Source organism: Lissotriton vulgaris, chromosome 11, assembly GCF_964263255.1.
Source record: "Lissotriton vulgaris chromosome 11, aLisVul1.2, whole genome shotgun sequence".
NCBI classification, from domain to species: domain Eukaryota; kingdom Metazoa; phylum Chordata; class Amphibia; order Caudata; family Salamandridae; genus Lissotriton; species Lissotriton vulgaris.
The window spans coordinates 956,217,287-956,243,503 of NC_141699.1; the positions used below are offsets into that span (position 1 = coordinate 956,217,287).

General features: G+C 45.1%; 1 protein-coding gene across 1 annotated transcript; it reads right to left on the reverse strand.

The window, feature by feature from the left end:
* Positions 1-22,925: 22,925 nt before the first annotated feature.
* LOC147683748 (CGG triplet repeat-binding protein 1-like) lies at positions 22,926-23,369 on the reverse strand. Its single transcript, XM_086942574.1, has one exon. The coding sequence runs from the start codon at positions 23,367-23,369 to the stop codon at positions 22,926-22,928; it is 444 nt and encodes a 147-aa protein (XP_086798700.1).
* Positions 23,370-26,217: the final 2,848 nt, after the last annotated feature.

Genomic DNA, 26,217 nt, shown 5'->3' on the forward strand with positions numbered 1-26,217 from the left:
AATATCATGCTGGGTGAGCTTGCAAATCTGACGAATTGTGGTTTTATTTTTTGCGCACTAAATTGGCTTTTAAAAATGACACTCAGCAGTGTGTGCAAGATGCCTAAAACACTGCATGAAAATACTGAGGGCCGATTTGCATTCATTGAGCTTGCTGAAAGTAAATGACATTCAGGCTCCGTGAATTATTTAATGAGGGGCCTATAAAACATAGTCATTTCAATAAAGCAAGTGATGTGATTATTTTCCCGTGAACAAGACTCGAGCCAGGAGTTGAAACGCGTTGGGACAGAGAACGTTTGCAAGCTACTGATGAAACTTGTTTGTTTAATAAAGCACTGGAAACTTCATGGAATCAGGGCTCAATGGCTTTTTCTACTTAAGAGAAAGATTGTGTTGGATATATATATATATATATATATATATCTATACTACTATTATAAAGAGAGAACTTGCACCTTTTGGCAAGGTAATCTCGGGAACCACAGCGCCAATCTACACACCCAAGACATCTTAGAAAACCTCAGGGCAAGCAGAAGGACATAGGCTACATAAAAATAAAAATAAAACGTTGTTTAAAATATTAATAAATTAAAAAAAGTAGTCCCTTGCAACTAGCGCCGGCCGCGACGTCTGCGTGAGGGGAGGAGCGGCGTTCACCAGAACCAGGAAGAGCAGACGACATGAGCGACGTCTGCGTGAGGGGAGGAGCGGCGTTCACCAGAACCAGGAAGAGCGGAGGACAACAGCGCCGGTAGGAGCTGCGGAGCGGCGAGAACCGGAGGAGCAGTGGCAGCGCGGGGAGGAGCGGCGGGAAGCGGAGGAGCAGTGACAGGTACGTGGCTGGAGATGTTGCTGGGGCGGGGGCGGGGGCAGGGTGCGGGAGGCGGGAGGGAGTCGGCGGGTGCACCACGCGGGCTGCATCGGATGTTGCTGAAGTCCGGGCGGGAGGCGGGGCGGGGCAGGGCGGGGCGGGCCGGGGGGGGGCGGGAGGGAGGCGGCGGGTGCACCGCTCAACATGCAGCCCCCAGCCCCCTTCTGCCCCAGGCACCGCTGGGGCGGGCTGCTAGTATATATATATATTCACTGAAAAAACCGTAGGTTTGACACCAGTTATAGTTAGCTGGAAATTTTACTGACATAAAACCAATGAAATTCCACGTTATAGTTAGTTGGACTCACTATAACTTGCGCGTGCAATGCACTGCTGATGACGTCACATATTACATCACTCATGACATGGTCAGTGACATCACTCATGACACCATCCTTGTGACATAGTGACAGACCTCCTTTCACTGTAATGTAATCCTTGAAACACATATTCAAAAATAGAAACTGAAATTTAAAAAAAAAATGCAGATACCCATATCAGTTACAACAAGTAATTTCACCATCTATATACACATCCACTCATACATATACTCACTCATCATATGAAATGATACACCTATACATCCTGTTACACACCGACAATCATCGAAAAGTTACTCACAGACATACTCACACGTGCAAATAAACTATTGAACATCCATTTATTTGAATATAGACTTATACACACACTTCCACCTTACTTCTATTGAAAATTACACATATTTATTCTCTTAAACAATCACTTATAGAAACACATACTTATTTAAACAGGAACTCTTTCAATCTCTTACTCTCACATATACTCACTTATATACATCAATATTCACATATACTAGATTAAAACTTATGTCGTTACTGATAAAGACACTAGTGAGACAGTCATTCACTCACTAACAAACACATATACACACTCATCCACCCATACAGTCCTGCACATATGCTGTCTTCAAAACACATACAAACAGAGAGTCAGTCACTCATGCATCTATGTGCTAAGTAATACCCCCACCAAACCATATAGACACTCATACTGATACTAAGAGAAACATCTAATAACCCATATACATACGCATGTAGCTACTTACCAACACATGTAGCCACTTATACACAAAGTGAAACACTAATATATATATTTAAATATTTAAACATTACTCACTAATATTTATTTTTCAGAAAGACACATATTCACTGGATGGTGTCATCAGTGATGTCATGAGTGATGTCACTGACCATGTCATGAGTGATGTAATATGTGACGTCATCAGCAGTGCATTGCACGCGCAAGTTATAGTGAGTCCAACTAACTATAACGTGGAATTTCATTGGTTTTATGTCAGTAAAATTTCCAGCTAACTATAACTGGTGTCAAACCTATGGTTTTTTCAGTGAATTTCATAGGTTTTTTAAATGCTACTTCCTAACTATAACGTGTGTAAAACCTATGGTTTTTTCTGTGAATTTCATTGGTTTTTAAAATGCTAATTCAGAAAAATGTCGTGTATGCAACCTATACTTTTGGCAATAAAGTTCTGGCAATATTTTTTTCGAAAACAAGCCGTTTTCTTCACTGTTCAAGTTGCATAGAGACTCCTTGTAAAGCAATACAGAATTCGAAAGTCTGTACCTTGCCTTTTTTTAAACACATTAAAATTTGTCTGTAAATAAAAGTAGCCTTACTAAACTTTCGTGCGCGACCCGGTGTGCGCACTCTCGGCAACAGTTGTCAATAAAATGGATATCGCATTTCCAGGCTTTCGTGCGCGACCGAGTGCGCGCACAGGCCTATATATTTCATGAAAACTTTGCGATTTGAACTTATTGAATTTCTTCATACACCCCTCAAAGAACTTATAGTACGTCAAAGAGACTGTACCTAGACTTCTTTTTTATTCTTATGAAACTTTTCAGTAAATGGAGCCGAATGTCTTTTTAAACTTTCGTGCGTTACCAATGTACACACCTTGGTATTTTTTTTAGAAATATAAAACGTTTCATACTTTAACAATTGTGCGCTTAAATCCAGCTCAGAAGATATACAAAATCATGATGGTAGTTGGTTTAACCCGGACCGTTTATTAGAGGTAGATCATCCGACTCCACCGGAAGACACCCCTAATAAAAAGGACATATATATAAAATGCGGACTAGCCGCTGTATCGTGCTAGCAAACTATAACATATAAATCGTTAGAAAAAACAAAAGGAATCAAGCAAAATCAGTAGGCCACTGATGACATCTTTTTTTGACCTCGCTAAAATAGAAAAATTAGGAACAACCCCTCATGAGAAATATGAAACTAGTGAGAGAAACCAAGCTCGACGCCATGATGGCTGCAGCTCGGCTCCGCCGTCCACCCCACCCAAAATAACGACAAATATTATAAAGATACACAACACACCAGCAAAGTAACAGGGTAAAACGTTTTATTAAATAACTATTTACATGGTAGCCTACTGCAACATGAAAACAACACTTTCAATTGGTTCTTAATAGTTTCAATTCTGGAATTTACACGCAGCACTCCACCCACTTCCCTCACTATCTTTTCTACTCTCAGGAGACAACAACGTCCTACATCTTTTGGAAGACTTTGGTGAAATGGCTACCGTATCTCATTCATCTTCCGAATCTGACCAAAATGATCGACTACCTTTAATAAGAAAAAATAAATCTTTCATCTGGCAATTTTTCACTTATCCTGAAGATCAAAAGAAAGTGAATGCACCAAAAGTAACCTGCACGATATGTGACTTGGTTCTCTTAAGAAGAAATCCAGCAAAAAAATATTTCTTTTCCATACATACCATGGTGCGGCATGTCAAACAAGTGCACCCTCTGAAATTTGCAGAGGCAACGACAAGAGCCCTGGCCACGCTATTACCATCAGAGGTGGCCAGCACATCTTCTGATCGACGACCTGTATCTCCATGCAGTGCAGAGATGGACTTCAGATATTTAACTATATATGGTCTATAACCTATGGTTTTTTCAGTGTTTTTCTTTGTTTTTTAATAGCAAATATCAAAAGCTTTTTTGTGGAAAATGACTACAATTAGGTATACATAAGCGGCGTTCATTTATGTTCACCACAGCCATTGTTAAAAGTAAAGTGAAAGTCGCGAAACAGTGGCCACGCCATCTAGTCCCTTTTAGGCCCCATCATGCACGTAAGTAACAGCCATTTTCTGTGTCATGGCCTCTCTGCCCACTGCCAATAGCCTATGATTGTTCAAAATTGGTTCTCTTTGGGTCATTCTCTGTTCACAAATAAGCATAAAGTCGCAATACTCTGTTTAGTTTTTAAAAAGGACATATATATAAAATGCGGACTATCCGCTGTATCGTGCTAGCAAACTATAACATATAAATCGTTAGAAAAAACATGAATATAGAGAGAGGAACCGACCTCGACGCCATGGTGGCTGCAAGACAGCTCGGCTCCGCCACCCACCCCGCCCAAAATAACGACAAACACTATGCAAATATTATAAATATATACAACACACCAGCAAAGTAACAGGATAAAACGTTGTATTAAATAACTATTACATGGAACCTACTGCAACATGAAAGCAACACTTCTAATTGCTTCTTAGTAGTTTCAATTCTGAAATTGAACACCCAGTACATCCAGAGGTCATGTCCGACAAGTTGTGTGGGGGGATACCTTGCTAATGATGCCACCCCCACCACCTTCTGTAGGAAGGACTCTGGATATCCCTGCCGTGCACAAATGTCATAAGTTCAGGGTCCGACAAGTTGTGTGGGGGGATGCCTTGCTAATGCCGCCACCCCCACCACCTTCTGTAGGAAGGACTCTGGATATACTTGGTCCCTGAGAGGCTTCGATGTCCCTGCCTTGCACAAATGTCATAAGTTCTGAATGTTGAGTGCCATACTTCAGGGTCCAAGAAACGCGGACTCGGAGGGGGCGCTTGGCTCCTGCCCCCTCCCCAAGTCTTGTTCCCCTGGTATGGCCTGAGATCGCCCACGACATAGGCGGCCGGCTCCCGGGGTCAGGTGGAACTTCTCGCCTTTTAATGCCTCTTCCATTCTGGACCTTGTCCCACAATCCGTTTGACCTGAAGACACGTCCTGCGGTGCCCTGGTCCAACCATCACATTTACACCGTCTCACCCGCCATCCGGCTGAATTGCACCCACTCTTCCGATACAGCGACAGGCGGCTGCCACGAAGCTCAGGAAATGGCGGTCGGCTCCAGAGACTTGGGCCTGGCCTGCAAGGATGGCTCTGGGCAACCCTGGAACTCGGACACTTGACTGCTAGGGCATGAGCCCCATTCCCAAAAGCGCCCCGTCAGCCTTGAAGATTCTACAAGAGTCACCGAGGCCCCGACTCCTGCAGACTTCCGGTGGGGAGCGACTGCCATGATTGCTCGCGGAATGGCCACGACGTAGCCACGGGGTGCTCTCATGCTGACACCAGCTTCAGTCTGAAACATCCAGAAACACTGTAGACTACCAATTCGATCAGTTCCGGTGGAGCCCCAACGACGTATCGCGTTCTTGCGTAATCCGTCATATGATGCGCCGCGTTAGCGCACCCGGAAGTGCTCCGGTGCGCGAGGCGCGAAGCGCAGCTTCCCGAAAGCAATGCGGAGCGCGTAACGTAAGCAATTACATTTCAGTTGGTTCTCCCTCACAATATTTTCAATGTCACATAAAACTCACCCATCACCCACTGCCATCTCTGGCTGTTTCCATGGTAACACCTCATTCTGCACCTGGCTGAAGGCACAGGTCAAAAGTTCATATCTCAACGTTCTACAGCAAAGTAACAACACTGTTTTCCCTCCAGAAACACCTGCCAATCCACAGCTCTGTTACATGTCTTTTTTTTTCACACCCAATAGTACTTTTCGTTTAACATAAACATTAACATGCAACGTACTGTTCAATCTCCACTTCTTACAATCAACCAATCATTTTTATTTTTTAAACCACACCCAGCCTCTTCCTTTTTCTTTATTTAGAATTTCAACTTCTAACTACCATTCCACTTCCAGAACCGATCGGAGGACGACTACAAATCCCTTGAAAATGAAGGTCTGGCCAATAGGACACAGTTATATTCACTGGAGTGAAAAATATGCAGTAAGCAGACGAATTTGCAACCTCAGCATACCAAATGTACACATAACATGGATTTCCAAAAGAGGATTGAAATGTCACCAATTGATTCCATTGGTGAAAACTTTTATGCATCTCCCAGAACCAGACCTTATAATTGTGCACTGTGGTGGGAACGATCTAGGCACAATCACTGGGGTAGGTCTGGAAAAGCTTCTAAAAGACACCTTTCGACAATTGATGACACTTTTTCCTCGATCTGCCTTGGTATATTCCAATATATGCCAAAGACAGAAATGGAATTGGTCCAATCACCATTGTGCACAATTTGAGAAAGCAAGGAGACATGTAAATAAATCTGTTTCTGCGTTCCTCAGAGATTATAGCATTGGTTCTATTTACCACAACAACTTGCGATACCACATGCAAGACGTCTATAGGAGAGACGGAGTTCATTTCACGAATGAGGGAAACAGAATCTTCCTCTGCAACATCAGGCTCTGCATCGGTACTTACTTATAAATGCAGAAAACACTCAATTAACACAATGGCTCTTTTCAGAGCCACCTTATATCTAAGCACTCAAACTTCTGATTTATCTCCATTTTCACACTCTTGTAAAAAGGTGTGCGCGACCGAGTGCGCGCACCACGCAACATTTTTTAAAAAAAAATATATATATATTCGCGTTTAAGGGCCTTACTGCACACCCTGAGAAAACCTACGCAGCAAAACAATCTCTACCTTCTCCCCTTTCCATATTCCAACGCTTTGAAATCAACAATATATTTACTCGCAATGACAAAATGGCGGTCAACACTTCCTGATTTCCTTCGAATCGAACGTTAACAGACGTCACACAACAAAATTCCGCTCGCGCGCGCAGCCGCTTGAGTGCGCGCACGTGTGCGCGCGTATAGATATATAATTGACTTTAACTTTAATTTCCTCAGCAACTACTGAACGGATTTACACCATTCCAAAAAAAGCGTAATCTGCGAGCCGGACTGTACAGTTTTGCCAAATTTCTTATAAATCCATTCACCCGTTCGACCTGTAGCCGAGTCTAAAGGTCCTATGGAAAATAACATGGAGAAAACACGTTTTGGGACCCCCCTTTTATCTCAGCCCCCACTTGACCAATCCCCTCCAAACTTTTAGGGAAGGAGCGCAGCGGACCGAGCCATCTTCTTTGAGAAATTCGCTAAGATTCTACAACCAGGGCCAAAGTTATTCCAAATAGAATGTTGAGGATTTCCTATGGAAACTAGGTCCTAACTATAACTACCTACTGGCGACCGCCAGTAGGTAATATATATATATATATATATATATATATATATATATATATATATATATATATATATATATATATATATATATATATATATATATATATATATATATATATATATATTATATTCACTGAAAAAAACATAAGTTTCAGGCCTGATATAGTTAGGAATGAGCATTTAAAAAACCATAGAAATTCACTGAAAAAAACAGAGGTTTTAGGGGTTTATAGTTAGCTGGACATTTCACTCATGCAAAACCATTAAAATTCCTCCGATATAATTAGTTGTACTAACGATATCTCGCGCACCCGCAATCCACTGCTGATGATGTCACATATTACATCATTTATCACATGGTCAGTGATATCACTGATGACATCTCAAATGACATCACTGATGACATCACTGCTTACATCATTCAGTGAATGTGGTTTGCTTTGTTATGTAAAATTGTATTATTCATATAGCAATTTGCATTGAAGAATGAGTGGATATATAAACATAAATATCTGGATGGAGGATTTATTAGCAGTGTGATTGACTGTTTACTTGACTAATTTATAGTGTTTCACTAACTATATTGGATAATGACTAAACTGTGTGAATATCTGTATCACTTTGTCAGTTGTTGTGGAAACTGCTTCTCCAGTTGGTTACTAGCTATGTGAAATTCTATATTAGTTGTTGATTAGTTAACTGAGTATTTGTATGGGAGAATGAATGTGTGTTTGGTTCAGTGGGGGTGTGTGACTGCCCAAAGATGTGTGAATAGTTGATTCATTAGGTATATGAAGTTAAAACTACACGTTATAACAGTTGTTTAGGAGAGTGAATATCTTTATGGGTGTGGTGATGAGCAAATACATCTCTCTATGGTACAAGTCCAACAATCTAGAAAAATAAAAGACAGTGTATGTATCCGTTGTTATATATAAGTAAGTATACATAAGACTCAGGGATTGCATGAGTGACTGTATGGATAACTGTATACTTGTAATAGTGGTTTTATAACACACTAAGTATGAGTTACTATCTATATGGATAGATGAAGTGGTGTTTGTATAAGTGTGTAGCTAAGTAAATGTAAGTATGATCCATTGTTTGCATAAGTGAGTAGGATGACTTCATAAGTGAATAGGATGTGTGCTGGTGTGTAATAGCGATATAGGTGTATAGGTATATTTGATAGTGTTCTATTGATCATTGACAGCATGTATGAGTGAATCTATAGGTAAGTGATCAGATGTGTGTATAGATCTTGGAATCACTGAGTGGGTTTTTAGAAACTTGTATTGGTGTGTCAATGGATTCAAATATTGTACTCTGTATTTTACAGTGAGTGATGAAAGGTTATACTAGTGTGGGATGAGGTGTATCTGATTGTCACATGGATGATGTCATCAGTGATGTCATTTGAGATGTCATCAGTGATGTCACTGACCATGTCATGAATGATGTAATATGTGACATCATCAGCAGTGGATTGCGGGTGCACGAGATATAACTAACTATATCGGAGGAATTTGAATGGTTTTGTATGAGTAAAATGTCCAGCTAACTATAACACCCCTAAAACCTATGGTTTTTTCAGTGAATTTCTAAGGTTTTTCAAATGCTAATTCCTAACTATATCAGGCCTAAAACCTATGTTTTTTCAGTGAATTCCAAAGGTTTTTTAAATGCTAATTCCTAACTATAACATGTCTGAAACCTATGTTTTATACAGTGAATTTCAAAGGTTTTGTAAATGACAATTTTTAAATGTATTAATTGTTATATTTATTTTTTATACTGATTTACTACATTAACTATTTATTTTTAGATATTTTATTTTTTTAATTTCATTTTAATTACATTATACATTACATTACAAAATATACGTTCTCAGAATAAATTACTTTAGTTTCAATACTTTGCAAACAGGCAATAGACTTTTACGTACAGTAGTTACAGTTGTTGCAATGGTCAACACAATTTCAAACACAATGCAACATTGAGCTCAATGTGAATTTCTGGTTAAATGCAATTAGTTACTTTATGGATTACTTTTCTAACCACAGGACTTGATCCTAGATTCAGCCCTTGGACATCGCCTGTAAACAGTTGAGTAAAAGTGTTTTGGTTACAGTAGTGATTTTTAAGAAATATTATTGTATTTTAAAAGTTGACACTTTGAAATCTTTTCACATAGAATCACCAATGGTATCCTATGGCAGGAAATTCACTTAGCAAGTAGTGTTATCGTCACTTTTTCTTACTCAGTGCTGTATCCTGGATCCAGCACTGGTGCATCTCCTGTAAACAGTTGAAAGAATGCGTTTAAGTCATACAGGCGATTTTTTAGGAATATTTTTAGTTTGTGAAAATAGACACTTTGAAACATTTCTGGTGAAAATCAGACAATGGATTCCTATGGAAGGAAATACAAGTTACTGGTAAGTACGGTTAGAATTACTTTTCAGAGTCAGTTATGGGCTAAAATATGCAGCACTGGGTTCTTTCCTGATAACAGGTGAGTAAATCGGAATTCGTTGTTCGGATGATTTTAGATGAATATTTAAAAGTTCCAAAACTCCACACTTAGAAGAATTTTCAAGTGAAACCAGTCAATGTTAGCCTATGGAAGGAAATTCAAGTTACTGGTAAATATGGTTAGAATTACTTTTCAGGATCAGTACTGGACTCAAAGATGCAGCACTGAGGTCTCTCCTGATAACAGGTGAGTAAATCGGAATTCGTACTACATCTAGTAAGCGCCACAGAGCTGCGTAGCAGAGAGATGTAAAAAGGGGTACGGCCTGCACCACCTCTCTGCATCGCAGTGCAGTGGCGCTTCCTGGAAGCACCTGGTGGGCTACTTGGCCTCCATGGTACCTCAGGTTTGAAGTGGAATTTTTTCTCCAACTTAAAATGCACCACAGGGTGAGTTTGCACACATCACATCAGGCCCCGTCCCCTCCCTTCACCACTGTGTAAACGAGCCCTGTCACCGTTCTAAGTTCAGAGATTAATTCCCCTTCAATCCTAAGAGTCCCTAGGGTCAAACTAGCCCACTAGGTACCTCCAGTAAGCACAACAGAGCTGCGTTGCAGAGAGGTGTCAAAAAGGGCGTGGACCCTGAACACCTGTCTGCAACGCAGCTCCCTGGTGCATACTGGAGATACCTGTTGGGCTATTTGGCCCTCAGGGACCCTCAGTATTGAAAGAGAATTAATTCCCCGACTTAAAACGCGCCGTGGGGCGCATTTGCACAGTGGTGAATGAAGGGGGCGTGGCCTGAGGTGACATGTCTGCAAACACGCCCTGTGGCACGTTTTAAGTTAGAGAATTAATTCCTCCTCAATCCTGTGGGTCCCGGGGGCCAACTAGCCCACCAGGAACCTCCAGTATGCGCCAGGGGCTGCGTTGCAGAGAGGTGATCAGAGGCCATGCCCCTTTTTACACCGCTCTGCAACGCAGCTCCCTGGCTCTTACTGGAGGTACCTGGTGGGGTAGTTGGCCCCCAGGGACCCTCAGGATTGACAAGGAATTAATTCCCTAACTTAAACCGCGCCACAGTGTGTGTTTGCACACATGTGAACTCAGGTCTGCCCCCTCCCTTCACCACTGTGCAAACACGCCCCGTGGGGAGTTTTAAATTGAGGGATTAATTCCCCTTGAATACTGAGGGTCCCTGGGATGCAATTAGTCCACCAGCTACCTCCAGAAAGCACCACAGAGCTGCATTGCAGAGAGGTGTAACAAGGGGCATGGCCTCAGAAGACCTCTCTTCAACGCAGCCCCCTGGCGCATACTGGAGGTTCCTGGTGGGCTAGTTGGTCCCCATGGATCCCCAGTATTCAAGGGGAATTTGTTCCCCCTCTGCAAACGCACCAGGGGGCTCGTTTGCAGAGTGATGCTGGTACGGGGTGGGCCTTCAGCACGATGCCGGTCTTTTTCTTTTTTTTTGTTTTAAGAAGGGGGCTGTGTGGCTGTGTAGAGAATTTGAAGCCAAGACCAGGGCAAGGGGTAGAGCCAACTAGAGCCAGTATTGGAGGTAGGTCACGGAATTCACCCACACAAAGGCTGGCACCAGATGCAAAAATGGAACACTTCTGGACCCGTGAAAGATTCAGAAGAAGAAATGCCCTGGTGACTGAAAAATGATTGGATCTGCTTGCCTTGGAGCAGGGCTACATAGCGGAACACAACTGCTCAGAAGACGAGCGCTGCCTGGACCTGCCTGAGCCTTGGCTTCTGATGAATTGGGTCATGATCATCATGACACACCCCATGGCTCTGGCCCCTTGGCTGGTATCAGTGAGAACTGCTTCTGAAAGAAAGGTGAAGTTACAGATGTTTTGGCTCCTCTGGACTGCAAAGTGATCTGTTTGCACCCAGAATCGACTGCCCTTGCTGACCATCAACGCGAAGCTCCAGAAGGACCTGTTCTTTGCAGCAACAGCAACTGTCCACAACAACCAGCAACATGAGACCTGCACTTCTCGCTAGCAGCGCTCGTCCGAGAACCTTTAACCAACACGATGGTCAAACGACAACTGGCTATTTGCGCTACAGAAAACAACCTTCTGTAACACTCGCTCTGCTGCTCGCACTGACAGCCTTTTATTTTGCAGATGCCATCAACATGAAAGGCACCTTTAAGTCAAACTTGAGAAGGTACTCTTCAACTGGGCTAACTGGTCCTTGTAGTTGTGTATGCGAACCACGCTGCATTGTGGTCAGACTAAACTTGTGAGTTTCTCATGGCCTAGCCTGACCAGATAACCGTGAGTGGCGCTTTGTGCTTCTTGGCGTAATTGTCACCTAAAACTTTACAAACTCATATCATTGGTTCTACTGATTAGAGTTGGATCATTTTTGTGTCATTTTATTTATTAAAATGATCTCTATTTTTCTAAATTGGTTTAGTGATTTTTCTTGTGCTGTATTTTCACTTTATTAGTTTTGGAGTGCTGTTTAACTACTTTACACAAGCCGGACTGATTTTGTGCCATGCTACCAGTGGGTTAAACACATTAATTTAGTGACATTTGTGGTTCATCCTGACAAGGATTGTGTTTATTATTTGGGTGGGGCTTCCACTCCTCTAAACTAACAACCCAATTTCTTACAGAGTAGAAAGAAATACATTTCTCCTTATTATGCCATCCTCATATAGGCACAGGATTTTTGCATTAATCCTTGTCTAAAACTTTTTGTAGATATGGATTTTTATCAGAATCCCTGGGTGGATGCATGAGAACGCCCATGCATCACCCATTAAATACATTGTTGACACGAAGTAAAGCAATGCAACAGCATTGTACTGCATTACTGTTTGTTACTAAGCAACGCAAATCACATTTTCCTTTGGTTTGTAAATCCGAACCAGGATTTTGCCTGGGGGACCATAAAAAAATAATGCAAACCAGGCACAAAACCAATGCAAATTTGGGCCATGTTTCTTTATAGGATGCCAATAAACTTGACGCCAATAATTGCTGATGCTCTAATTTGGGGGCAAGGGTAAACTGAATGCCATAATACATTATTGAATGAATAAACCCACTGGCCACCGTAAATCGATAGGAACAAGAAACAAAAGGAAATATTCCATGGAGAGCCTGTATCTGATTTAAAGAACATATGGGGACGTGGGAAAGCTGTTTAATTGGGTTCAGGTCGGCGGAAGAGCAACCCCCAGTATCTGATAACTGAGCCAGTGTCATCCATGTTATTTCACAACAGACCAGACTGTCCATGAGAACCAGTTCTTATAACTAACTAGCAGCCCGTCCCGACCTTGTCCGGGAGCAATCAGGCTTCCCCGACCCCCGCCCGCCCCGACATTGTCCAGAAGCCCGGGCCCCCACCCGGCCCGTCCCGTGCCTGCCCTGACCCTGCCTGCCCCGACATTGTCCGTGGGTCCCCTTACCTCAGCCGCCGCTCCTCCCTCGCGCTCCTCAGTTTACCGCTCCGCCGCTCCTCGCTACTCACCGCCGCTGGTCACCGCTCCTCCCGCCTGTCTGCTGCTCATCACCTCACCGCTCCTCACCGCCGCTGGTCACCGCTCCTCCGGCCTGTCCGCTGCTCCTCACGTCACCGCTCCTCCCCCGCGCCATGTCCACCGCTCCTTGTCGCGCTCCTGGACGCCGCTCCTCTTCGCGTTCCTGACGTGAGCACGCACGTCGCTGCCGGCACTACTTCGGAGGGACAACTTTTTTTTTGAATGTACATTTTTTAAATAACGTTTTTTTTTTTAATTTATATAGCCTATAACCATCTGCACACCCTGACGATTACAACGGTGTATCGGGTGTGTGGATTGGCGCTGTGGATCCCGAGTTTACCCGCCTCAAAGTTCTTCCTTTATTATAGTAGTATAGATCATTAAAAACGCTTAGATGTATCCTTGACTTGACTCAAAGCACTGATTAGTTAGAGAATGAAAACGTGACTATTGTGGAATCATCATAGAAGTGAACGAAGACTTTGTGCTTTTTTAATGGAATTTTTACTGACTGTGCTTTGCTTTCAAAGTATAAATTGGCGGTATATTACCCGAAATTGTACGTGCAGCAGTCATTACTGCATCTTAGATTCGAGTCTTGTGCCAGACCCCGCCAGTCCTCTTAAGGGAGAACCGCATACACACACATTTTCTGCAGCAAAAGCCTGCGCATCCTAATAATATGTTCATCCATTCTGTCTTTATCTGGCAGGCAGTGAACGTGTACTGGCATCAATGCAACAATGTTATCCAACGTGATGTCTTAACCCCAAGTGAAAAACGGACCGTCAACTCAATTATTACGCCGACTACAGTGAAATTGGACTGCTGGCTATAAGCCATGCTGCTAATGTGACAACAGACTTTTATGTAACCAACAGGGAGTGCTTTCCCTTTCAAGCTGCAGAAATATAAGAAATGCTAAATAGGGTCAAGGTGGCTGAGACTGGGCAAAATAATATTACAACCACTGCAGGGCTAGATTTACATTTACTGCAAAGTGTGTATCTACGTATAGTTATGATCTTTATAACGTATAAATGGCATCTTAAAATAAATGTTGCTAGAGGGATTATCAGCCAGATTCATGAAGGTAAAATCGGCTCGCAAAGGGCCAGATTCTGAGAATCTGGCCCTTTGCGAGCGCTTTTATTGCATTTAGGATTCATCATCCCAAATGCAATATTCGCAAAATCTGAAATCGCTAAATTGCGAAGAATTGCATTTAAGGAATCTCTATTTGAGATTCCTTAAATGCAATTAATGAACAATTTTAGAATTGCAAATTCGCAATTTTTGGCCTCTATTTACCGCGAAGTCTGACTTTGTGGTAAATAGCGAAAACATAGCATTTTTCGAAGTTGTATGTTACACACACACATGTCCTTTGGACATGTGTGTGCACAACACCAGTGTTAACCACCATTTCAGGGGTGCTACAGGATGTCCTTTGGACACCCTGGCACCCTTGAAACCGCTTCCTTATTTGCGATTCCCTAATTGCGAATAAGGATTGACTCCCCATTCATTCCTATGGGCAATCCTTATTTGCGATTAGCAATTAGCGAATCGCAAATAAGGAAGATGTAGAAATCGCTATAAATTTTGCGATTTCTACATGCATCCCGTTTTGCGAGTCTTTAATAGCGATTCCTTAATAATCGCTATTAAGGACTCGCAAAAGAGGAGCATGATGAATCTGGGGGTATATTTTAGAATAAATGTAAATAGTTGCAGCTGAGTTTGCAAACATATATACGTATTTGTGAGGCCATCATATGCTGTTGATGTTGTTATCATATTCCAATGGTCTTGTTTAACCTCAATGAGAGGCAAACCAGAACTCCTGTGAATGAGAGCCAAACCAGAACTCATTTGGAACTTATACATTGATAGCACATATGTTGATAGTAAAATTCCCTCCTGCAGTAGCTTTCTAGTGGGCTTTGCTAACATGCACACAGCTGACCTTGAGAGGTCAAGCAGACGCACACTGATTGCACGGCACAGTCAAATATAGAACAAACATTAGCCGGTTCAATAATTTAAACGTAAAATGAGTTATTGTAACAAAAGTAATAAAAAAGTAGAAATACATTAACCTAGTTTTAATTTAATCCTGTTAGCTCTGTAATCCAAAAGGTAGAACATTTGTTGATTAATTTGATGGATGAGATAGTAAAAAATGTTTAATTTATGAATAACAAATTCTTCAGGAGAAGAAAAAATGTTGACCAAAACCTACCCCTAAAATAAATTGAGCCTAAAATGTATCTTGCCTGGATGACGAGCGACATGGCATCGTATGCAGGAACGTGCCAGAGGAGGCTAGCGGCCAGATTCATCAAAGTAAAATCGGCTCGCAAAGGGCCAGATTCTGAGAATCCGGTCCTTTGCAAGCGCAATTTTTGCATTTGGGATTCATCATCCCAAATGCAAAAATCGAAATTACAGAACTCGCTAAATTGCGAAGAATCGCATTTAAGGAATCTCAATCAGAGATCCCTTAAATGCTATTCATGAACCTTTTAAAAATTGCGATTTCGCAATATGGGGCCGCTATTTACCGCGAAGTGTAACTTCGTGGTAAATAGCGAATACTTACAATAATGCACTTTAGTGCATTTTTCTAAGTTGTATGTTACACACACACACATGTCCTTTGGACATGTGTGTGCGCAACACCTGTGTACATATGCATTTCAGGGGTGCTACAGGGTGTCCAACCCGGCACCCTTGAAATCGCATCCTTATTTGCGATTCGCTGATTGCTAATCGCAAATAAGGATTTTACTCCCCATTCATTCCTATGGGCCTTGAGGCCCATAGGAATGAATGGGACAGCCATTCCTTATTTGCGATTAGCAATTAGCGAATCGCAAATAAGGAAGCAGTAGAAATCGCAAAATTAATTGCGATTTCTACATGCATCCAGTTTTGCGAGTCTTTAATAGCGATTCCTTAATAATCGCTATTAAGGACTCGCAAAAGAGGACAATGATGAATCTGGGGGTTAGTCTCTGGCATAATAAAATAAAAATGAGTAAAAGTGGTTGAAGTGAGGCCGCTATTGATATACTATTGCCGCCACTGTTGACTCAATTCCATGTGTGACCTCTTCTACAGCTCCACATAATCCTTTGTGTGGAAACTTCTTTGCTTGGAGACTAAGGGCCTGCTTCACAAAGATAAACATACGTGTTTGTGTAACTTTATGTATTTTCAGTATTTGTAAAACTGCATTTTAATAGTACGATTACAAGTGTGGAGTTTCCATAGTCAGACCGAGAACACCACACATAGGAAGATCGGCCTCTCCTATCCTTTTCCTCCATGCAAATAGTCTAATATTAAGCACACCAGACATTGGCCTATGAATATGTGAAATGTCCTATTACTTACCAGTAATCTTCATTATTCCGGGCCCGTAGTCCTCGACACCTTCATAACAAAGTGAGATATTCGATCTCACTGACAGAAAAAAAAGACGAAGGAATGCTGGACCTACCCTCCCCCTCCCGCCGGGAGTACATAAGCGTACAGGTCCCAGCATTCCCTCTGAAATAACAAGCCAATTATGAAGGCCGGCAGATCGGGAAGGAGGGATCCATGAAGGTGTCGAGCACTACGAGACCCGGAGTAATGCTTGATGAAAGTATTGGAAGAAGCCCAAGTGGCCGCCCTACAAATCTCAGAGAGCGGAACACCCCGGACCCCAGCCCACGAGGCCGCCACCCCCCGCGTAGAACGACCCTGAACACCCACCGGAGGAGGGGACCCAGAAAGAGAGTAGGCCAAGGAAATGACCTGCTTCAGCCAACGGCTGATAGACACAGAGGAAGCCCTACACCCACGGGAAGCAGCCCCAAAGGAGACAAAAAAGGAATCAGACACACGAAAGGCCACCGTGCGCTCAAGATAAATGCGCAAAGCCCGGCACATATCCAACAAAGACCAACAGGGACCACCCGGGGAATCCAGAACAGAACCCAACTCAGGCAACACCAACTCTTGGCACCTGTGAAACTGAAAAGCAAACTTTGGTACAAAGGATGAATCAAGGCGAAGCACCACCCCACCCTCCGAAAAGGACAAGAAAGGCTCACGCGCCATCAAAGCCCCCAACTCGCCAAGACGACGGGCAGAGGTGATGGCCACCAGAAAGACAACCTTGAAAGTAACAAACTTCAAGTCCTCCTCCGACAAGGGCTCAAAAGGAGGCCCAACCAAAGCCCGAAGGACCCAGGGAAAATCCCACAGGGGAAAAGAAGGGTGGGATACGGGAAAAGAAAGAGAAAAGCTGCGGAGCAGACAAGAAACCATGTCCTCACCATCCGAAAGGTTACCCCAAGGGGAACGAAACGCCCGAACAGTCGCCCACTGAGCACGCAAAGTGGATACAGCCCAACCTTTCTCGAAACCTTCCCACAAATACTGAAACAAAGCCTGCAAAGAACAGTGCAAAGGGGAAAGGTCCAAAGCCGAACACCAACGGCTGAAATTACCCCAATGACGATCATAAGACCTGAGGGTAGAAGGCCTACGCGAACCCTGAAGGGCCACCGCTAAATGTTCCGGGAAACCAGGCCTCCGCCACCCCTGCCTTTCAACCTCCACACTGACAGCCGCAACCGGAGAAGAGACAGGGACGGAGAGGACCTCAGGGGAGATGGGGACTGGGGGAGAAACCAAGGGCCCTGCACCGCCAAAAGACGAACCGTCGGAAACTACGACCTCCGAGGCCAAAAGAGAAGGACCACAACCGCCTCCCGATCTTCCAGACTGAGGCGGGACAGAAACTGGGGAATCAGCGCCAGAGGAGGAAAGGCATACAGCAGGCGGGATGGCCAAGGAACCGACAGGGCATCCACCCCCCAACAAATCTCCTGCAGAAACCGGGAGCAGAAGCGGGGAAGCTGTGCATTGTGGCGGGAGGCAAAGAGGTCCAGAAAGGGACGGCCAAACTTCCTGCACACAAGCCGAAACGCAACCTGGGTGAGAGATAACTCCAGAGTACCCGGAAAGCAACGACTCAGGACATCCGCCACACAGTTGTCCACACCCCGAATATGAATCGCAGTCAGAGACAGCAGATGACCCTCCGCCCAACAGAACAGGGGAATTACCACCGCGTTCAGAGATGCCAAACGGGCCCCGCCTTGATGATTGAGATAGGCCACCATCACCAAATTGTCCGACCGCATCAGAACATTCCTGACGAGAAACGGTCTCTGAAACCCCATCACAGCACGGGACACAGCCGTCAACTCCCTCCAGTTAGAATACCTGCAACTTTCCAGGACGGACCAATGACCCTGAAGGGACTGGGACCCCAAGGTCGCCCCCCAACCCAAGGAGCTGGCATCCATCATCAAGACCAGTGAAGTAGATGGCTACAAAGGTAGACCCTGAGACAGATGGACCCGCACCGACCTCCAAAGAAGAACCGGGAGGACCACAGGAGACACTGGCAGAAGAATCTCCAAATTTCGGTACAACAGGTTCCAGTGAGACAGAAAGTACCCCCACAGGGGGCGCAGGGTGAAAACGCGCCCAGGCCACCGTAAAGACAGTCGCCGCCATCAGACCCATAAGACACAACCAGAGGCGCACCAGAAAGGAATCCCCCGCCCAGAAACGCAGAGAAAGGGACACCAAGGTCACAATCCGAGGAGCGGGCAGGAACACACCGTTGAGATCCATACGGAAGCGAGCCACAATGAACACCAGGTCCAGAGACGGAGTCAGCTGACACTTGGACAAGTTGATCAGAAACCTGTGTCCACGCAATGCAGAACACACCAACTCCCTGGCCTCCAACAACAGGACCCGAGAGGGAGCATGGACCAACCAGTCATCTAGGTAGGGATACACCATCAACCCTTGGAGATGAAGTCAGGCGACCAAAGGGAGCCACTTCCTTCGTAAAGACCCTCGGGCAGACCGAAGACCGAAGGGCAAAACCCGGAATTGATAGTGACACCCCTGAACACAAAACCTCAGGAAGCGACGGGAGCGAGGATGCACAGGGACATGGTAATACGCATCCTGAAGATCCAGGGTACACATGAAGTGACCCGGAAGCACCAAAGGAATAACCCTTTGCAAAGTCTCCATACGAAAGGGCACCTGTACCACCCACCGGTTCATCACCTTCAAATCCAAAACCAGGCGGAAACCCCCTGTAACCTTGGGCACCAGAGAGATGAGGGAATAGAAGCCTGATCCCACCTCTAAAGGAGGAACCTCCTGAATGGCACCCATTCAGGGAGTCGGGCGAATGCCGGAATCCGGAGGGGGAACAGAGAACTCCACCACATAACCCACCCGAAGGACATCCAACACCCATTCGTCGGCCCATGACTGAACCCAGGCATCCAGGAAGAAGCGCAGCCGCCCTCCTACCAACAACCCAGGAACCACAGCCAAAGAGTCAGGAACGTGGCTTAGCAGGAGGAGGGGACCTAGCCTTACGATCTGAGCCCGGCCACAGGCAAACCTCCCTTGGCCCTTCCCAAACTTCCTACGAAAGGAAGGACGAAAGAAAGGCTTAGGCCTAGAAGGGGCAGGAGCAGCAGAAGAACCCTTAAAAGAAGAAGAGTGTTTCTTCTCCTTAAACAGCTTATGTAATTTGGACACCAACTCCCCCCCAAACAGCATATAACCCTGTAAGGGCAAACGCAAAGCACAAGCCTTCTGAGCAGAGTCAGTTTTCCAGTCCTTGAGGACAAGGCTGGAACGCGTCGCCACACAAGCCCCACCGGACAGTGCAGCCGCACGTACCACATCAAAAGAGACATCCGACAGAAGCTCCACCTGACGGTCAATGTGTTCAAGAAGACTGGAACAGTCAGTGGCATCATCCATCGATTGATAGAGAAACTTAATGTCAGACAGCAGAGACTGTGAAACATAAGTCCCATAAACACCGGCCCTCAAGGCCAGGTGGGAACCAGAATAAACCTTCCTGAGAGCAACATCCGCCTTTTTATCCACAGGATCCTTCAGCACGGCATCCTCAGCCAACGAAGTGTGACCCACCAAACTAGCCACAAAGGAGTCAATAGGGATCGAATCCAGGAGTTCAGTAGCCATCTCCTGCAGAGGATAAAGGCGAGCCATAAACCGAGGAACCAAAATGCGATCCGGATCAGCCCACTCCCTCTTCAGGACATCTTTAATGAAGGGATGCACCGGGACATCAACCGTGGCCGTACTCTGAAATTGTCGCAACAAAGGACTCCTAGAGGTACTGGGAACAGCTTCATCCTGGAACCCCATGTTCTCCTTAACATGCTTCAAGATGCCAGGTAGAGCGTCTTTATCACTGTACTTCCCCTTCAGTTCTGCGTCCCCAGCCCAGGCAGACTCATCGCCAGAAGACATAGACGACACCGGAGCCATCCCTTTGCGGCAGGCCCCATCATCACCCATCTCAGAAAGGGTCTCCCTTATCAAACGCTTCAAGCGTGCATCCTCACCCCCACCACCGCGCCTGGACCGGGCAGGAGACGGAGAATGAGAATCACTAGAAGAGGGGAAAGAAGACCTCTCCCTGTGATGCCTCTTCCTGGAACTTTTCCCCATCACGAAGAAGGCACACAAAGCAACAGCACAACAGCAACACAGTAAGTACCACAAAATCGCACAAAACTGCTACGTGGTACTCACCCATCCACCCGGGTTTTAAATGCACAGAACACCGCCGGGATAGAAGCGCCTAACTCAGTCCAGGACGGAAGGCAGGCATCGTCAAAAACGGAAGGCGTCACAGCAGCAAGCCAATCCGGAGGCACGAAGGAGGCCGCGCCCCCCAGTAAGCCTGGCAGACCAGGAGGGGCGGCCATCGGGCAAACGCTGAGCCCACGCAGGACAAACACCAATGCGTGGCATGAGGAAGCATCCAGACCAGCCCGCGCCACTCCCCCCAAGCCCGGCAGGGAGGGAGAGGCATCCACCGGAGGAAACAGAGCCCTCCAGAAGTAAATCCTTCGCAGGAGCGCCCACGCTCCTAACACGTCAAACATCCTGTCAGAATGACAGAAAAAAAGAACAGAGGGAATGCTGGGACCTGTACGCTTATGTACTCCCGGCGGGAGGGGGAGGATAGGTCCAGCATTCCTTCGTCTTTTTTTCTGTTAGTGAGATAGAATATCTCACTTTGTTATGAAGGTGTCGAGGACGCAGGGACCTAGGGGTAATAAGTGATATGTAAAAGATCACCCACCAAAAGGAAAGGAGAAATTTTGTGTGTCAAAATACAATCACGCTTTGAACGTGTTAATCATTACAACATTAAACATATCCTTATACAGACCCCCCAGGATATAGCGGCTCTGAAAGGGACCGTCGTCTGGAAGAGAGAATAATTTTGTATATGCTGTTGCTCCTTTCAGCATCTGCAGAGCTTGTTACACAGTCTTTGTACACAGCTGCAAGTTGGGAAAGAGCTGGAATGCGGTCAGCCAGCCCACGCCAAAAGAGGTCGGTGTCAATAAGTCCAGAAACAGACGCCTGCACTGCTTCTGGCCCTACATTTTCAAAGTACAGGCGAAGCTCCTGATCGGGAACTTCGCTGAAACCAGGGATGGCTGAATAGGCACTCTTGTCATTAGGCAGGATGCAGAGCCGCGCAGGGTTAAAAATGCGCACTTGTTTTAAGAATTGTATGCCTGGCTGGGCCTCCCCCATGTATTTGGCCACCTTTTCCAATGAATGTTCAAAAGCTTCATTAAGCTGGGCTGTTATTTTTTTTTTCTGTGCCAGACTTAATTTTGCCCCTGCAGTGGTCTGTAGAAAGGGCTCTAGTGACTCCACAGTGAGGACTGAATTGTTGGTTAGGTTCATGTGGAGGTCCTCCAAATAATCGTATACCTTCATGGTCAATGGTGTCTGGCTCTGGAACAACTCCATCAGGTTTAAAATGCTTTGGCATTTTTCTGCCACAATGTCCAATTGGACTTTTATGCACTCCATTTGGTCGGTGTTAAAAATCTTCTGTAGATTTTCAAGGTAGTCTGGGGGAGACTTGCTGAGTTGCATCTCTGATTCCACAAACCCAGCATAGGCCTCAAAGTGCTTGCAGTGGTACTGGACAGCGGCAAACCAAGAATTCCAGGGGGTACAGCAAGGATCAGGTGCCACCTGTGTCTTCATCCCATGGTTCTCTGCAAGATGGTGCAGGTACCTTCTCTTTCTGCTGCCGGCCATGTAAAAGATGCGGGAGAAGTACAGCAGGAAAGCATTTAGCTCCACAAAAGGCTTCCTAAATGACTCTCCAACAAGATTCATTATGTGTGCCAAGCAGGTGATGTGGATGGAGTTTGGGTGCAGATTCCTCAACACTGTGTTGAATGCCTTGAGCATGTATGCCGCGTTGTCAGTGTTGAAGGAAACAACGTTTTGGAAGTCTATGCTGTACTCCGTGAGCACCTTTACAACAGCTTGCGCTACAGTCCCATGGTTGCACTGGGATAGGAAGACTGTGTCCATCAGGTAGGTATGGATCTGACGGGCACCCTGCGGAGAGACTGCTGCAACTAGCACATTCAAAACACACCGCCCTTCGACATCTGGTGTTTCGTCAAAGATAACGCTGATCTTCTGATCTTTCAATAGCTCTTTCAGCTCGTTCTTGGCACTTGTATATCTCTCTGGGAGATACCGCTCTTGCAGCTAATGACTCCCAGGTATCGCTCCACCATTCCGTACTCGCTCGTGCAGGAACTTGCGCAACACAGGGTGGTCGGTTTTGCTGAGCGGAATGTTCAACGCGGTGCAGACGTTAACCCACTCAGTTATCATTTTGTGGTTTGCGGCACCGGCAGCTGTACTCTTGGTGAATAGCGAGTTCACTGTCATCTGCCGTGTACGTTTCGGCGAAGATTGAAGGTCAGGATCATCTGAACAGCGCTTCAAATGTTTTTGGGACCGCACATGCATATCCACAGTGTGTTTCCGGATGTGGTCCACCGCCACATTGCACATACTGCAAAACAGCACCCCACCATCAGCGTGCATCACATTGCTGTAGTCTCTGGCCCAGTCTGCTGCGGTTATCGGGGTGGGCAGATGTGATCTGTGCTTCACACCCTTTGCAAGCTGCAGAAACTTCTCCATTCTGCTTTTCTTGTGGTGGCTTGTTGCTCCCTTGTAAAACAGAAGATCTCCCGGTTGTGGCGCAGTCAGTTAACTCACCTACAAAGATAGTTGGTATTACTAAAGGCACCTCAAAGGGGGGAAAGGCAATTGTTGAAAGGAAAGTTCAGAAAGCGCTGGTGCTCAACGATAAGAAATGCATGCAACCCTGAAGCACAAGTAAAGTGACAAACGTGTTGGGCCATAACTGCAATGGTAAATGCCAGTCCCCGAACGGTGTTGAGCAAACAGACAGTGTGAAAAGCGCAGGGGGAAAAAGCCATAGCAATTGTTGAAAAGCTCCAAGTAAGTGCCCGAAAATTTAAAATGTAACATGCCAACGGTTACATGGGTGGTGCAAATTGGACCAAAACGTGCCCGGTCAGCCACGTGCAAAGAAAGTGAAAGAATTGCCCCAAAATAAACAACGATGAAATTCCCCTGAGGTGCCCACAACCCCAAACTTACCAGTGCGCTTCGACAGCTGACCCAATTCTGGCTCTTGCAACAGCAGATCCTTCACAGTGATGCTCTGCAAAAGAAACCAAGTAAAGAGTTAGGAAACTCATCAGGTGCCTACAACCCCAAACTTACCAGTGCGCTGCGGCAGCTGGGCCAATGAGTCTTGAAACTGCAGTCCTTTCCCCCACAGAAAAAACAGCAATTGCCCCAAACCAAAATAAACAAATAAGAAATTCCCCTGAGGTGCCCACAACCCCAAACTTACCAGTGCGCTGCGGCAGCTGACCCAATTCTGGCTCTTGAAACAGCAGATCCTTCCCAGCGATGCTCTGCAAAAGAAACCAAGTAAAGAGTTAGGAAACTCACCTGGTGCCCACAACCCCAAACTTACCAGTGCGCTGCGGCAGCTGGGCCAATGAGTCTTGAAACTGCAGTTCCTTTCCCCACAGAGAAAACAGCAATAGCCCCAAACCAAAATAAACAAATAAGAAATTCCCCGAGGTACCTACAACCCCAAACTTACCAGTGCGCTGCGGCAGCTGACCCAATTCTGTCTCTTGCAACAGCAGATTCTTCCCAGTGATGCTCTGCAAAAGAACACAAGTAAAGAGTTAGGATACTCACCAGGTGCCCAGGACGGATGTATGATGTTACAACGCATACCATTACAACTACCTACCATTACAACGCGACCATTACAACGCATACCATTACAACGCATAGCGCTTTGAGGTGCTGGATAGTGGTAAGTATAATTTACTATTCTAACTCCAGTCCCCGTGGACCCTAGGGAAGGTGTTGGATAGTAAATTATACTTATTCCATATCCTAGAGCGCCCCCCAGCGCAATGCGTTGTAATGGTATGCGTTGTAAAAGTCGCGTTGTAATGGTAGTGCGGAGTAAAAAATGCGTTGTAACAGGTGTATACCGCCCAGGACACCAAACTTACCAGTGCGCTGCGGCAGCTGGGCCAAATGGCTCTTGAAACTGAAGTACAGTGCAAGTAAAAATTCATGAAAAAGGGTCAAGATTCAGGACAAGACTTTCCAAGTGGTGGAGAATGCAGATAAAACCTGCACAGGTAAAATAATAGTGCATTCTTCTGTGGTCAACCCTGTGACAAAAAGCATAAACGAAACGATGTACGGCCCCCCGGCCCCCACAGGTTTCAGACTAGGCATGCTGGAGGCAGAGACAGGTCTCTGAGCGAGTGGGACGGGTATGCTCAGACGTGAGTTCCATGGCACTGGAATCAAGCTATCCAGGCTGATGAGGGCTGAAAGCCCAAAACCTGTCCTTGGATGCTTGTTTCCAGTCCAGGGAGGACTTGGCTTGGCAGTTCGGCTGGACTGTACCCATGGGGCACAGGGTCAAGACTGATTTGCATATGGCTGGGTTCAAACTGGAATGGCATGTGAGCAAAAAAAAAAAAAACATGGATTTTGGACCAGATCTCTGAACTGGGGTATATGTATACTGTAGAAACTTACGGGCGGCTCCCCTCGAGCTGCCCGTTTATTCTATTTTGTCATGAACAAATGCCTTCATTTTTTAGGTACACATTTTTTTTTATAATGGAATGACATACATCACAATGTTTTATACTTTTCGAGTTCCAAAGATATGTGTGCTAAATTTAGAAGGATAGGCAGACATGTTCTTGGGTCATTTCATTAACAACATACATCAATCCTTTGTATAATTCAATTACAAAACATCAATAAAAATCTCATTTCAAAACTCACAAGTCAAGTGCCCCAGCAATTCGAGTCCCTGAAACAGCAGAAGCAGTCGCTGCATCATTGCATATTTTATTAAGCATTCAGAAATTATATTGTAACTTTAAAAGAAATGGTAAGGAACTGGCAGCAGGTTTAATAATGTTTTATGTTTGATTGAAAGTTCGAGGGTGTAGGTTTCACAATGCGCAACATTAAAAAAATCTGCCTTTCTGCCTGTAATTTCGCTTCGCCCGGTCTCTCTGCCTTTGCTATCAATCATTCACAAAGTAAAGAAACTAGTTGGCTTTCTAGCACTTTTGATGAAGGAAGGCCTGGGCTGTATCCAAGGGACGTATGTTTTCTGGGCTGTCTATCTGCAATTCAAAATTCTGACTTGGCCCTTTTGAACCACGCAGGTGCCACAGCAGGAGAAAACAACTATTTAAGCTTGGGTCACAAGATGAGTGGAAAGGAGTGCATCAATGCATGGAATTTCCAGAATCTGATTCACAACATAAGGATCTGTGGAATTTTATCAGTAGACATGCCAGTAATAAATGCAGAATGTCCTGCAGTTGTGTACAAATTCTGCAGTCATAAAAAATACCAAGCACCGAGCAGGTGTCCCTGAACAGAAGGATCAGGT

What these genes read in the sequence shown, in the direction of transcription:
- LOC147683748 (XM_086942574.1), bottom strand. Translation starts at nt 23,369, where the DNA reads ATGGAGAAGTTTCTGCAGCTTGCAAAGGGTGTGAAGCACAGATCACAT.